The sequence below is a fragment of the Myotis daubentonii genome, chromosome 5 (genome assembly GCF_963259705.1).
Source record: "Myotis daubentonii chromosome 5, mMyoDau2.1, whole genome shotgun sequence".
Taxonomy (NCBI): Eukaryota; Metazoa; Chordata; class Mammalia; order Chiroptera; family Vespertilionidae; genus Myotis; species Myotis daubentonii.
Window position 1 is genome coordinate 18,497,637 of NC_081844.1, and position 14,009 is coordinate 18,511,645.

General features: G+C 47.8%; 1 protein-coding gene across 9 annotated transcripts in view; it reads right to left on the reverse strand.

Annotated features, from left to right (window-relative positions):
* GATAD2A (GATA zinc finger domain containing 2A) overlaps positions 1 to 14,009 on the reverse strand; it is a 111,520-nt gene that overhangs the window by 33,709 nt on the left and 63,802 nt on the right. For 8 of the 9 annotated variants that reach the window (XM_059696075.1, XM_059696071.1, XM_059696077.1 and 5 more), the window contains one exon: positions 3,992 to 4,257. In XM_059696075.1, the coding sequence (XP_059552058.1) occupies positions 3,992 to 4,251 (260 nt within the window). In that variant the 5' untranslated portion in view covers positions 4,252 to 4,257. The remainder of the gene's footprint in view (positions 1 to 3,991; positions 4,258 to 14,009) is intronic. The other variant, XM_059696074.1, reaches the window with a different exon arrangement.

The window sequence follows — 14,009 nt, forward strand, 5'->3', positions numbered from 1 at the left end:
ATTCATATTAAGGTATAATTTATATACCACAAAAGTCATCTATTGTAAGAGTACAATATAATGATTTTTAATAAATTTAGAGTTGTGCAATCATCACCACAATCCAAGTTTAGAACACTTCCATCACCCCGAAAAGTACCCTTGTGACCATGAGCTGTTAATCATTGCTACCACCCACCCCTGCCATACGCCATGGAGCCACTAATTTCTCTCCTCTCTACACTGTTTGCTTTTTTTGGACACTCCCCGTAGATTCAATTCTACAATATGTAGAGTCTGGGTTGGGAGTCTCTCCCTTGGCATGACAAGCCTGACATTCATCCATGTTGTAGCATGTATTGATAATTTGTGCTGTTCATTTCTGAATAGTCATCTACTATGCAAATTTAGCATATCTTGTTCACCCAAGAATATGTGGACTGTTTCCATGTTTTAGCTATTACAAATCATGCTGCTTTGGACATCCAAGTACCTGCCTTTGTGTAGACATATGTTTTCATTTCTCCTGGGTACATTCCTTGGACAGATTGCTGAATCATGTGGTAAGTTCATGTCTAACTTTGTAAGAAATTATCAAACTATTTGTCATTTTACATTCCCACCATGTATCAGGGTTCCTTACTCTACACCCTCACCAACATTTGCTATTATCTATCATTTTTTGGGGGGTGGGGGTGGGGGGAGAGAAGATAGCAATCTGTTGCCTCCCATATGTGCCCCAACGGGAATAGAACCTGCAACCTAGATATGTGTCCTGACTAGGAACCGAACCCATAACTTTTTGGTGTATGGGACGATGCTCCAACCAAATGAGCCACCCAGCCAGGGCTTATCTGTCTTTTTTTTTATTACAGCCATCCTTGAGACTTATTTTATGGCCTAGCACAAGGTCTACCCTGAGAATGTTCCATGTTCTTGTGAGAAGAGGTATTCTGCAGTCACTAAGTGGAGTGTTCTATAGATGCCCTTTAGCCAAATGGGCCAACAGTGCTCAAGTCTTTTAGAGCCATGCTGATTTTGTTTAGTTATTCTACCAGTTATTGAGAGTGGAGTATTGAAATCTTTATAACTGATAAACTGTCTATTTCTACTAACAATACTATCAGCTTATGCCTCAGGTATTTTGGGGTTCTATTGTTATGTGCATATACATTTATGATTATTATTGTATCTTCCTGATATACTGTTATAAAATGCCCCTGTTGTCTTAAAGTCTATTTTATCTAATAAAATCTGGTCATTCTAGCTTTCTTATATTTACTTATGGTATATATTTCCCCATCTTTTACCTAAGGATCTAAGTGTTTCTTGTAGACAACATATAATTAAGCTTTTTGTTCTACTCTGACAATTTGTGCCTTTTGATTCAGGTGTTTAGACTATTCCCACTTAATGCAATTATTGATTGGATTTACATTTGTTAGTTTGCACTTCCTTGGATTCTGGATCCTAGAACCAATCCCCCCTGGATACCAAGGGACAACTAAGTTTTGAGGGAGTCAAAAGTTATACACGAGTTTTGTTTTTTTTAAATACATTTTTTTTAAAATACATTTTTTTTATTGATTTTTTACAGAGAGGAAGGGAGAGAGACAGAGAGTCAGAAACATCGATGAGAGAGAAACATCAATCAGCCGCCTCCTGCACACCCCCCACCGGGGATGTGCCCGCAACCCAGGCACATGCCCTTGACCGGAATCGAACCTGGGACCTTTCAGTCCGCAGGCCGACGCTCTATCCACTGAGCCAAACCGGTTTAGGCTATACACGAGTTTTTGACTGCACAAGGGATTGATGCCCCAGACACCCCTGCCCACAACTGTTCAAGGGTCAAGTGTGTGTGTGTGTGTGTGTGTGTGTGTGTGTGTGTGTGTGTGTGTGTGTTCCCGAGGGGATGTCCAAAGCCAGATGCCCTCAACGAGGATCCAAAGACTGCCTGCATCTAACATAAAAACTGTGGCCACTCACTCCAGAATGAATTACAGTTTTAGAATGGCTCTGGGCTGAACTTGATCTTATGATTGTCAAAAGCCCCAACTGTATTTCTCTAAGAATTAGATAAAACATTCTGTGTGGGAAGTCGGGGAAATACTGCTCCACATGTGACATCTTGTTTTCAGCAAAGCTTAGGACTGAAGGACAGTTGTTGCCAACACTTTTTCCCTCACCACATGCCGTACACCAGGGCTGATTCTGGGTACATATCTGTCACCCATCAACCTGCAAGGCAGAGACCATTTTACAAATAAAAAAGCACAGGAGAAGATCACCTGCTCAAGGTCAGTCAGGGAGTGTGATCTGACCTCCACTCTTCTTGCTGGCCTCCAAAGCCGGGCTCTTTCCACACTCACACAGGTTCACAATGCCCTGGGGTGTCTCTCGTCCTGCAGGAGGACCCTGCCCTGTGTGCCTGGGTTAATCTTTGTCCCCTGCTCCTTTGCATCCGCTATGTGTTATAAAGATACCACAGCCATCAACTTCAGAAAACGTCATCTCATCTAAATGCCCTTCGGTTGGAAGCCAATGGATAGTGGGGAAAATCTGGGACCAAGAGGCCCAGAGACCAACTGCAGCCCAGGCTTTGGAACAAAAAGACCTGAGTTTGAGTTCCAACTTAACCTCTCCCTCACAATTGACTGGCCTGCCCTGCAGGGGAGCATAGTGATTACAGGAAAAAAATGCACACCAGGAGCTCAGGAATGCAAGGGACCCAACAGATCTCCACAAACAAGCTCCTCCTTATCCTCACAATCTGAGACATTGCTGAGAACCAAGTCAGAGACAGGGAAAGGAGTAACAATTTTATTTCTGAAACTTTAAGAGAGGCCTCCGCTTTAGAATAGGAGCTGCAGAAAGCAGAACCAGACAGAAAAGGCCTTTCTGGGTAGCAGAAACACAAAGCATACACTATCCCTCCAGCCTATGATGCTTTCCCAATAAGAGGAGATTGGATTTTCCCACTTATCTATCTCAAGGAGATAAGAATTTTCAATGAGAAGTGCCAGGCCAGACAATCTCCTTAGGATGCCAACAGTCTGGATTCCAAAATGGATTTAACACAAAGACCACAGGCTGAGGCCCCTCTGGAGTATAAGGTGACACTCACTAGAAGGCAAAGAGCCCCAAGCTTCCCCAGCTCTCTACCTCCCTACCCTCCACCGCTACTTGAGCAAAGAGATGTGAAGGGGAGTTTTCAAGGGAAGCAGCGAGGGAGACAAAGGATAGATCACAGAGGGACTGCAGAGCTGGCTGGGACGCCATGGCCACACCCACATGTCCAAGGTGAAACATCATGAGACGTGGGTGTGAACATTCTGGAGAGAACGACTCTCACCAGAGCTCTCTGGAGAGGGGGTGACAGCGGGAGCAGAGCTAGGCCTACATTTCTCTTTACAGGGAGAAAAGGTTTCTGAGGGAACATAGAATGGTACATTGAGTCGTATTTCTTCAAAGCTTTTTCCTTAAGAGCCTTACAAAAGTGGAGGATCACGAAAGTTACTCTTGAAGTAATCAGTATTGACTAAGGAGAAACCAACAGATCACATCACAGACCACCTCTCCTCAGTGTGTTCCCTCCTCCAAGAGGAGCAATGAGAGGTACCCTGGGCTGGGCTCCTGACTCTGCCAGCAGCCAAATGATCCAGGCAGAGCATAGCATCCCTGGCTTCCTAAGCCTCAGATCTGAAAAGCAGGAAGGCATGACCAAATGAAAAACTCAAGTTTTCCTACAAACCAAAAGTACCAAGTTGAACAAATAGCAGGGGAACAGACAAGGGATACTACTCCCCCTCCTGAGACCCATACCCCATGCTACTGATGTCCAGGTCTCTCCGCCAGGATGGCACAACGATGCCAGGGCTGGGTCCCACAGCCATCTACATGATAACCCACCAAAACCTGCTTTCTGCAGGCTGAGGAACTGCTAGAGCCTTGAGCCCACATCCTCACATCTGGGCCTGATCTGATTCCCATCCCCTTTCCTCCTACTCACCTGTGTGAGGTGCGCATGTCCACAGGCCCATCACCTGCCTGCTCTTCGCCTCTGCCCATGGCCATCGCCTCAGCCCCACTCAGCAATCCTGGGGCTGGGCCTCCTGGCTCAGGTGTCACCCTCATGTCTCCATCAGTGTTTAAATCTGAAGCCAACAATCCTCTCTCCATTTTTATTTTCTTGTTCTCCACATCCTCCTCCGTTGGATCCTGTTCAAGCGCTCGTTTCTGACTCCGTGTCCGGCATGCTTCTTCGGTCATTCTGAACTTTGGGTAAGGAGAAAATAAGACATTTAAACTTGGCACAATGGAGTTGCTACCTTCTTAGTAACTTTTCAGTGTCAGCTTGGAGTATTTTTCTGGCCATGTGACAGTGACAGAAGTAGGTACACAAACGCAGGACCCACAAAGTGGTCCCGGGACATTTCTTCACTGCCCTGGGGAAGGCTGGGACAGGAGTGGTGGGGCATCTGGGGAGCTGAGACCTCAGGGACCTGGACAGAAATAATGGAAGGAGGCTGTTTATCAGAAAGAAGGAGAATTCTTGGTGCTTCAGACTCAAAGCAAATAGAAGAAAACTCAACTCCCTAGAGGTGTCTGGAATCCAGGAAAGGGACCATGCTGTGCCAAGAGCAAGGTACTACCCAGGTCCAGGCCTGCCTGCAAAAAATTGGGCTGACTCTTGACCCTTCTCCCCTTCAGTGAGGGTGGCCCTCACCTTAGGGGGATAAAGAATGGGGGTAACTTTTAATCCTATGACTGCTGGTGAGGTAAACTTTAGAGTGAATTCTGGCCCATCACCATGCCAGCGCCTGTACCTGAAACACACATATCTTGATACAAAGAAAGAGAAGAAGAATAAAACAGCTGAGTCAGTTTCTGATCCCATGACATCACTGGGCTCCACATGACCCTTCCCAGGATTCAGTCTGAGAGACAAAGCACTTTCTAGAAAACTAGTCTGAACCGGTTCCAGACAACAAGCTGAAGTGCTGTTAACCCTCACACAGACAGGAGGGAGGACAGGCAGTGATGTCTGCAGGGAGGCTGCAGGCATTCCATAGCTAAGTCTGGGACACAGGCACCCGCTCTTACAGGGGCCACTCTGAGCCCAGCCTCGATGTTCCAAACAGGGCAGGGCACCAGAAACAAGACTGTGAGAGTTCATCAGGGGTCAGAAAGGAATTTAGCTGCTAGGCTAAAGCAGAATTCCCAAAGTGCCTGTTCTCCTCAGATAGTCAGAAGCCATGTCCACCAATACCTGGCCAGGGGTAGGAGTATACCTGTGAACCCCTCAGAGCCCCAATTCACACCTGTGGTATGCCTACATGCAAGGCCTCCCAGCGCCTCAGTTTCCTCACCAGTGAACACCCTGGGAGGCCGGTTCTGGACAGGGCTGGGTAGACCCAGTCCTGAAGCCCACATTCTGGGAGGCGGGGGACAGCACAAAGCAACAAAGAGGCCAAATCATCATATATGGGACACGTTCCAGAGCTGACTCAGTTACAACATCCTTAAAGGAGGCCCGACCCCAACGGGTTCTACTGTGGACTTAGAGTGGAAGGAAGGAAAGGACAGCTGCTTCTTGCTCCTCCCAAAGGAGGCAGAGCAGCCCCTCTGCACATGTATTAGACCACCATGGCACTGACATCTGCTTTTACAGTCATTTCAAAGGGTTGAATAGAGCACGTCTCCCCATCGCCATGTCACCCCCAGGGTGCTCCCCACTCCATCTAGATGGAGGGCCGAGCTACTAGTTACAGCTCAGCATCCATCTGCCCCCAACACCCCCTTGTCATCCCAGCCTGCTCCTGTAGCAACTGCTCAGCTTCAGCCGCCCCTATACAACCTCCAACCCTCTGCTCTTGCCCAGATCTCCCCATTCCCTCATCCATCTCCCTGTAATCTCTTCACTGTCCCACAGGGAAGTGAGGAATGTTCCCATTTGCCTCTTAGTCCAAAGTGCTAGGTTTCTTTTTCCAACATGCCTTGACCCCAAACCCCATCAGCCTGTTCACAGAGTCGGTCCATCCTGTCTCTCTACAAGTCACTGTCCTGAGTATCTGTCATTGTGGGAAGGGTGAATCATTTTTCCTTAGGGCACAGCCTGAAACAGAAGTTCCTCAAACATCTGAAAATTGGGACAAGAGGAGCAATTCTGAGGCCACCTTGGCTGGCAGGTATGTGTGCCCCCAGGACTGGGAGAAGCCTATCTGGATAGAAGATGAGGGGATACCAGGATCTCAGGCAAGGAGGGCCCTCAATGGAGTCTGAGGAAATTCTGGCCGAGGAAGAAGTTCCCATTCTGGCCTGGTGCCCAACTGGGGATGAGGGGTATCCCAGGTAGACAAGGAGAACATATTCCTACTGCATATCGCTGTGTCCCCTAATCCTGCTCTCAGAGCACCCATGCTTCCCCATTCTACCTCTGCTCCAGCCCAGAGGGGCTCCCGATAGCATAAGTCCCAAGATCTTATCTATGAAGCTCATGTAAACCCCAGAACCTGTGTGAAATCGTTCCTCCAATCTGCCCACAGATAAGGGGGCAGGCAACAACAAGATCGCTGTGTGCCAGGTGACCAGACTGGTGTGGTGGTGCCAAGTGGCCTCACTTCATCATCACTGGTGTAAAACAAACAGATCATGAGGTGCCAGAGCAGAGCCTCACACCCACAGGGCCACTCCCGCCAGCCCCAGTAGGGCCCAGGAACTCATCAGCTTATGCTGTGTCAGGGCAACTCATTCTGCAGCCCAGGGGCTGAAATGCTTCCAACACAGGCCAAGAACCAAGGGCCTGGCCTGTGCCTCTGGCAGGCCACTCTGGAGGGACATGCTGAAACCCTCCCCCACCACAGGAAGGACAACCACAGCTGGAGGGAGCAGGGCCTGCAGTGGGGGATGATGCCTCCTACACAGCCAGGAAGTTGCCGTAGGGCCCGATGGGGTTTGCTATGGCCAATCCCTGGCCCCTGGCCTGACTCCTGGGCAGGGCAGGGCAGGGCAGGTGCTGGTAAGTAGCTGCTGCTTCTCTCATGGGGAAAGGACAGTGCTCCAGCACGTCAGGGCTGGCGGCCATAGCCCTGCAGGCGCAGACCCAGGGATGGTGACAAAGTTTCAGGAAGAAACCCTCCTTGTGGAATGAAGCGTGACTGCAGATTTCTGCAAAAAGCAGTGAGGAGGTACATTAGAATACTTTCTAAAGAGGAGGTGAAGAGGCTGTATTGCCCAGCTGGCAAATTCTAATCAGCTTCAGAATTCCTGGAGGGTGAGGAAAGGAAAATAAAGGAGCAGCAAGGACCACAGAAGTTTCACCACAGGCCCATTCATTCAGGAAATGCGGGGCCCACAAAGAACACCCGCCTTGGTGGGATTCTGTGCTGGCTGCTGCCAGAAGGGCAGATCCAGACAGCAGCATGCCCAATATGCAGATGAGGCCGCCAGGGCTCAAGGCTGCCTGAGGCATAGACTGCTTGCTACATAGGGAACGGCTGGAAACTAGGTGGCCTCAACTCCTCCTCCTCACACTCCAGACACAACCCTACTCTGATAAGTCCTGTCCTGGGCCAGCGGGAGGTGGCAGGACACAGCCCAGGTCTGCTGGGCAGGTTTCAGCCACACTAGAGGCTACAAAGGCACAGCACAAACTGAACCCAGGATGATGGGGCCACTAAGTACGGGGCAGAATGCTGACACAGGGATTTGGGTCAAATGCAAATTTCAACTGCCTCTACCAAAAGTTGCTTTATTTTAGTAAAATCCCACCATCCAACTGGTCTGAGAACCTCAGGAGGAAAACCTGTTTTAAAACAACTCGAAAGGGTGGCAGAAACCAGAATTTTTAAACAGGACGTGGGAGACCAATAGAAAATAAATGGCATAGGTCGGGCACACAGGCCAGTAAAAAACAAAGTAAATAGACATAAGCCATAGAACTGTAACTCTGAAGCATTATCATTAATACTATCTGGACTACTTATACTACTGTTACTAACATACCAGCAAGATTACTAGAGTCACACTTGTTTCACACACCAGGAAAGCAAGGCTTAGTAATATGTGCTTGAGAGAAGTAACAGAGCTAATGAGCTATAAAGTGGACTTGGGGTGATTTTTCCAGAGCCCAGAGAAGGGAGTTTGCATGAGGAGCTGGGGGAAAGAGGGTGCGGAGTGTGGACTGATCTCAGGGGGAGCACAGGGAGATATAATTTGTTCTAAAGGATCATCTAGCTGATTTGGGGACAGACTGGGGGCTTCCGTATCTTGTGGCCCAGGACAGGACGGGGACGGAGTGGTAGGGAGAAGACCAAATGCTGGACTGTTTAGAGCAGAGGTTGCCAACGGGTGGTCCGCGAGGTCCAAAAAGTTGGCAACTGCTGCTTTAGAGGATAAGAACATCACAACATGCCAACAGCTGCACATGAGGCAAGAGAGGGTTGCTCTGTTTTGTTGGGTTTTGCCTGAGAAACTGGAAAGAAGAAATTGGTTTTCTGAAATAGGGAAGGAGCAGTTCTGGGAAAAGAAGTTAGGAGTGGAGGTACTTTGGACATGCTGAGCATGAGCTGTCTACCAGACCCACACAAGCTGAGGAGCATCTGCTGACAGGTGAAGGCCTGCACATGGGGCAATTACTGTCCTCAGGGTAGTGTAGGGCACCCTTCCTGTCAGGAAGGGCCTGTGAAGCAATGGACACTAGGTTTGGATGATGGGATCCAGACGCTAACTTTACCAGCCACTGGCCAAGCTCTACAGTCTCGACACACAGCACAGGTGGGTTTCTGCACCCTAGCGGTCTTGGGATTGGGGCTGTGCCACCTCTCTCTGCATGTCCTTCCTCATCTCCTGCTTAGACCCAAGACCCCACTCACCCCCCCAAGTCAACAGCCTGAGGAAGCTTCCAAAGCTGAGTCTTGGTCTGCACACCCTCCACAGGCTCCCCAAGTTCTTGAGAGTCGAACACAGGCACTGGGGAGGGGTCAGGGGAGAATAGCTAAACTGCACTTTGGTCTTCCCTTCCAGAACAGGCCTTACTCTGCTCCAGGTCTGAACCACTTCCTGACACACCTATCTCTGAGTGACATAGCAGAGATGCAATGGTTGTGTTCTGGAAGGAACTCACACCAAAAAGTCAGCTCTCAAGTTTTAAACTATGTCAAGGCCTGATAAAGCTGAGTGCAGGAATGTAATTTAACTTGGGAATCACAAAGATATCGGCAGCTAGTCTGCTCCACTAGCTACAGCAGAGAAGAGGCAGAATCTCAGGGAGCAACTTGGTGGTGGTGGGGGGGGGGGGGCGGGCGGGGGCGGAGCTTGTCACTCTGAGCCTCGGTTTCCCCATCCATACCTCACAGGCATGCTATGTGAAAAGACACTGTGACTTTAGAAATAACTTGAATGAGATAATCAAGTTGCACAATAGTACAGTACTATTCACACGGTTTAAAAGTACTTATAATCTGCAGAAAAAAAATATTGAAAATTTATTAAAATTGAAACTGAAAGAAATGAGGCTAAATCCACAGCACTCATTTCTTAAGAGTGAATTAAGAAACTTTCATTTTCTGTATTAAATCATAGACTCTTAACAGTGTCTATGTATCAGTCTTGTATTAAAAGAAAACAAAGATTAAAAGGAAAGCTAGATCAAATAACACTGTCACCTTCGAGGATGAGAATTGAAAGGACACAAGTGTCAGTGGGGTGGAGCAAGGGGAGAAGGCCCTGCAGGGAGGGAGGTGCTGTCCTCCATGGCCCTTGGCCAGGAGGGCGCCTATGATACAGGGAAGACACTTGGCTGGCTCCTGCATTGGGCGGAACCAAGAACACAAGAGGAACACAGAACCTCAGTGGGCTGAAAGGGGACGCTGCTGCTACTGACACTTGTTATTGGCAAATGTCTACACAGCTTAAAAGTCCACCTTCTCTGTTATTTATTACAATGACTCCCAAACTCAAAGCAGTAAACCCAATCCTCTCAGCTTATCCACATAGCACTCCTTCTACCTGGGCCACTAGCTGTCCCAAGGGGCCACCAGGACACACTACCATTGTGGGCTCACTCTAACAGAGACCATGTTCCATACGGTCCCTCACCAGGACTGTCTATGGAAACAACCTCCACACAACTCAATGGCTTCATCTCTCCTCATGCTAAACTCTTCCATGGCAGAAACTTCTTTTTGCCATTAATCTTCATATTCAGTGTGGAGCAAACAGTATGTGTTTAGTATGTTATTTTAGTTAAACTACATTTCTGTAAATTAGTCTCATAAAGTATATGATTCCTGGGTTGCCCTATGGGGCAAAACAAAGCAAACAAATTGTGTGCTTTCATTAAGAACACCTGCATTCTTTTTTTTTTTTTTAATATATTTTGTTGATTTTTTACAGAGAGGAAGGGAAAGGGATAGAGAGTTAGAAACATCGATGAGAGAGAAACATCGATCAGCTGCCTCCTGCACACCCCCTACTGGGGATGTGCCCGCAACCAAGGTACATGCCCTTGACCAGAATCGAACCTGGGACCTTTCAGTCCGCAGGCCGACGCTCTATCCACTGAGCCAAACCGGTAACGGCTAAAACACCTGCATTCTGACTATAAGGCAAGTATACTGAGATGGAGACCCACAGACTAAGGCTGAGGTAGGAACAGGAATCTGGGGAGATGGTCCAGATAGGGGAACAGCATGGGCCAAGCTGTTGAACAGAGAGGGTGGCTCTTACTGAGGCAGCCATAGCAAGTCCTATGCTAAAGGTTTGCTCAAAAGGAGAACTAAATCTTACTACTCACTGAATGAAGATGGGATCTTAATCCTTAGTAGTCTAAAAACTTAAGATACTCCATAAATACGGCATTTTCTTTCCTTTACATCATCAGGAAGGTCACAGGCCCAGATACCTGGCTAGGAGCTTCCTGAGCCTTCAAAAACACAGACTGAGAAAATGTTGGGGAGACTCTCCCTGGGGGAGGAGCACACCCACACACTCTGGAGGTGACAGCTGTTACTTACCCAGAGCCTCTGAGTGTTAACAATGGGATGCACAGGCCACCCCACAAGGTGGGGAAATCCAACTCTAGATGGGCTAAGGATCTGGGCCTGGAACCCAGTTCTGCACTCCTATTTCTACCTGGCATTCTCACAAGCTGCCCACTGTGACCCATTCCACTATATGGTGTAAATGCCGGGGTCCAACCCCAGCAGGTCCAGGGGTTCCCAAAGGCGTGGACGGAGTCGGCGAAGAAGGAATGACACAGAGGCAGAATTCAGTTGATCAGCATGGTTGGGTTCTCTTGCCTGGTTCTATTGCCAGGTTCTGTAGGTTCTCCAGCCAGGTTCAGTCTGAGATCTCCAGGCAGGTCCAGTCACCAGGTTCTAGTCAGGCTCTCCTGCCAATCTCCGCAGTCAGGTTCAGTCCAGGATCCCCTGCCATGCTCTCTCGCCAGGCTCCGCCTCCAGGCTCCGAGGCCAGTCCCTGTCCAGGATCCTCCGGCATGCTCTCGCCAGCGAAGTTCTTCTGTCCCTAGAGAACGTTCTGTGTAGGTTCTGTGCCTAGGCTCTGTCTCTCTTGGTCCTGTCTTCCAAGCCCTGTGTCTTGCTGTCTTGTTACATCTGTATTTATACCAGTTCATTTTAATCCTGTCAATCTCTATTACAAAGGTTAGGGCATTTCTTATCTCCATTCCAGGGAGTAAAGATTATGTAGCTTAAGCATGATTGTTTGTAGTTAAATTGATTAACTACCCGCCTGGCACTTAGTTAAGGAGTTTCATCCCCTCCCTAACTTCAGGGAAAAATCCCTACCTGGGGAAACAACCTTTCTCGGAGAGGTGACCTTGGTTAAAACACAGCGCCAAGAAGGTGAGCAAACACATTAAGAACTGTATGCCATATATGCCAGGTCCCTTGAAACAGCAAGGATGGACCGGCTCCCGGCAGTGTAAAGGCCTTTTGTTAATTATGTTTAAATAGTTTGATTTCATCTGGAGTGACAATCACATGGAGGGACTAAAATAATGCACATGCCAGTGAGGAGGATGGAACAGCCATCCTGAAATGCCTGCAAGGGCAGCCATGCCTGAGAGAATTAAGATTTGCCCTCCATGGGAAGGTCTGAGCCCTCCACGCCCATAATCAGATGTTATTACCACCCACCAGGGTAACAGGCAGCAGGATGTCAGCATCAATGTTCCTGGTCCCTACTCCTAGAAAAGTACTGGCCACACAGTAGATGCACAACAAACATCTGATGAACAAATGAATGTTTTACAGAGAGAGCTCGGAAAGCAGGGTGCCTGGACCAGACACTTTACATGATCCTCACAACCTTCTGCAAGGTGCTATTTTCAGTCACCGTTTTACAGTGGGAAAACTGAGGCAGGTGGAGGTCACACAGCAAGTGGGTGGGACAGTGCTGGGTACTAAAGGCCATGCTCCTCCAGGCAGTGTCCATAGAAACATCCCATTGACCACCAGTCAGACTCAATGTTTCCAAAGGACACTGGGACCTCCTTGCAAGGGGAGTGGGCTTCACCTCTCACCATAAATATTAAGTGATTACAGCCTTATAGAGTGTCATAAGTGAGACCATACCTTTTGCTGTTTGCTTTCAAAGTACAGTAAGTTCTGCTAGAGCACAACAGATGCATTTTAAACCGTAACGTGTTGCAAAATAATGCAAAAGAAACATAGGCCTTATGGGAACAATGGGGTTAGGTACACAGCAATCCAAATCACCATCAGTCACATAGAAAAAGACAAGAACCTGATTTTTAAATGGCAGCATGTTAAAACAGCCAAGAAATACACAAATGCTACCTGAAGCCCTCCCCTGGGGAAGACCTGAGTGTGCTATGGCAGCAGTGGGGTGGGGTTGGGGGCTGCAGTTTCTGAGTTACTGTGACAAGCTGGCAGGAGGCTATCTGACTCCAGACAGAAGAAGAGTGCGACCGAGCAGGGTTGGTGCATCTGAGGTGTATACATTTTGATTCTGTGTACCAGCAGATACTCTTTTGACTGGGCACAATATTCTGGATTCATCTGGTACAGGAGTCAGCAACCTTTTTCTTAAAGGGACACAGGAAATATTTTCAGTTCTTTGGGCCATTCCATCTCTGTCCCGATTATTTAGTTCTGACAGTAAGTATGTCCTCAAATGGGCATAGCTGTGTCCCACACAAACTTTATTTATCAAAACAGGCCACCAGCTAATTTAGCATTTCTCCTAGACAAAATCACACATAACCAAATACAACACGTGTGCTATGTTTCAATGGTGCCATAATATATCAATAGTGTTAAATAAATCTGCTTTTCAGAACTACAGAGAAAAATATGTTTCAAAACAAGGACTTGAAGATGTAAATTCAATCTGAGCCCATGACTCATGGTTAACCCTTTTGACAAATCAGAAGAAATTTGGTTTCAAAAAGTACCTAGTGTACACTGCTCACTGGAGGGTCAGCCTGTCTCACTACTGGTCAATTTTATACCATCCTAAAAGCCCTACACACTCTCAAGATAAATAGGTCCCTTGCAGAAGGAAATTACAAGCTATAAACTCAATTACTGCAGCACATGAAACTTTTTTTTTTTAAATATATTTTATTGATTTTTTACAGAGAGGAAGGGAGAGGAATAGAGAGCTAGAAACATCGATGAGAGAGAAACACCGATCAGCTACCTCCTGCACACTCCCCATTGGGGATGTGCGCGCAACCAAGGTACATGCCCTTGGCCGGAATCAAACCCGAGACCCTTCAGTCCGCAGGCCGATGCTCCATCCACTGAGCCAAACCGGTCAGGGCAGCACATGAAACTTTAACCCAGTTAAAGAAAGAAGCAGTTCCTCACCACACGTGCCAGAGCTCTAAGGAGAAGCACAGGGACTGAGAAGAGAACCTGATGGGTGAAGTGCCCAGTGGGGGAGGGCAGGAGAAACCTCACTGAGAGAAATTAAAGCAGGTATGGAAAGTGTGAATCAAGCATACTGGGCCGAGTCACTAAAGATCCTGCAAAGCCCCA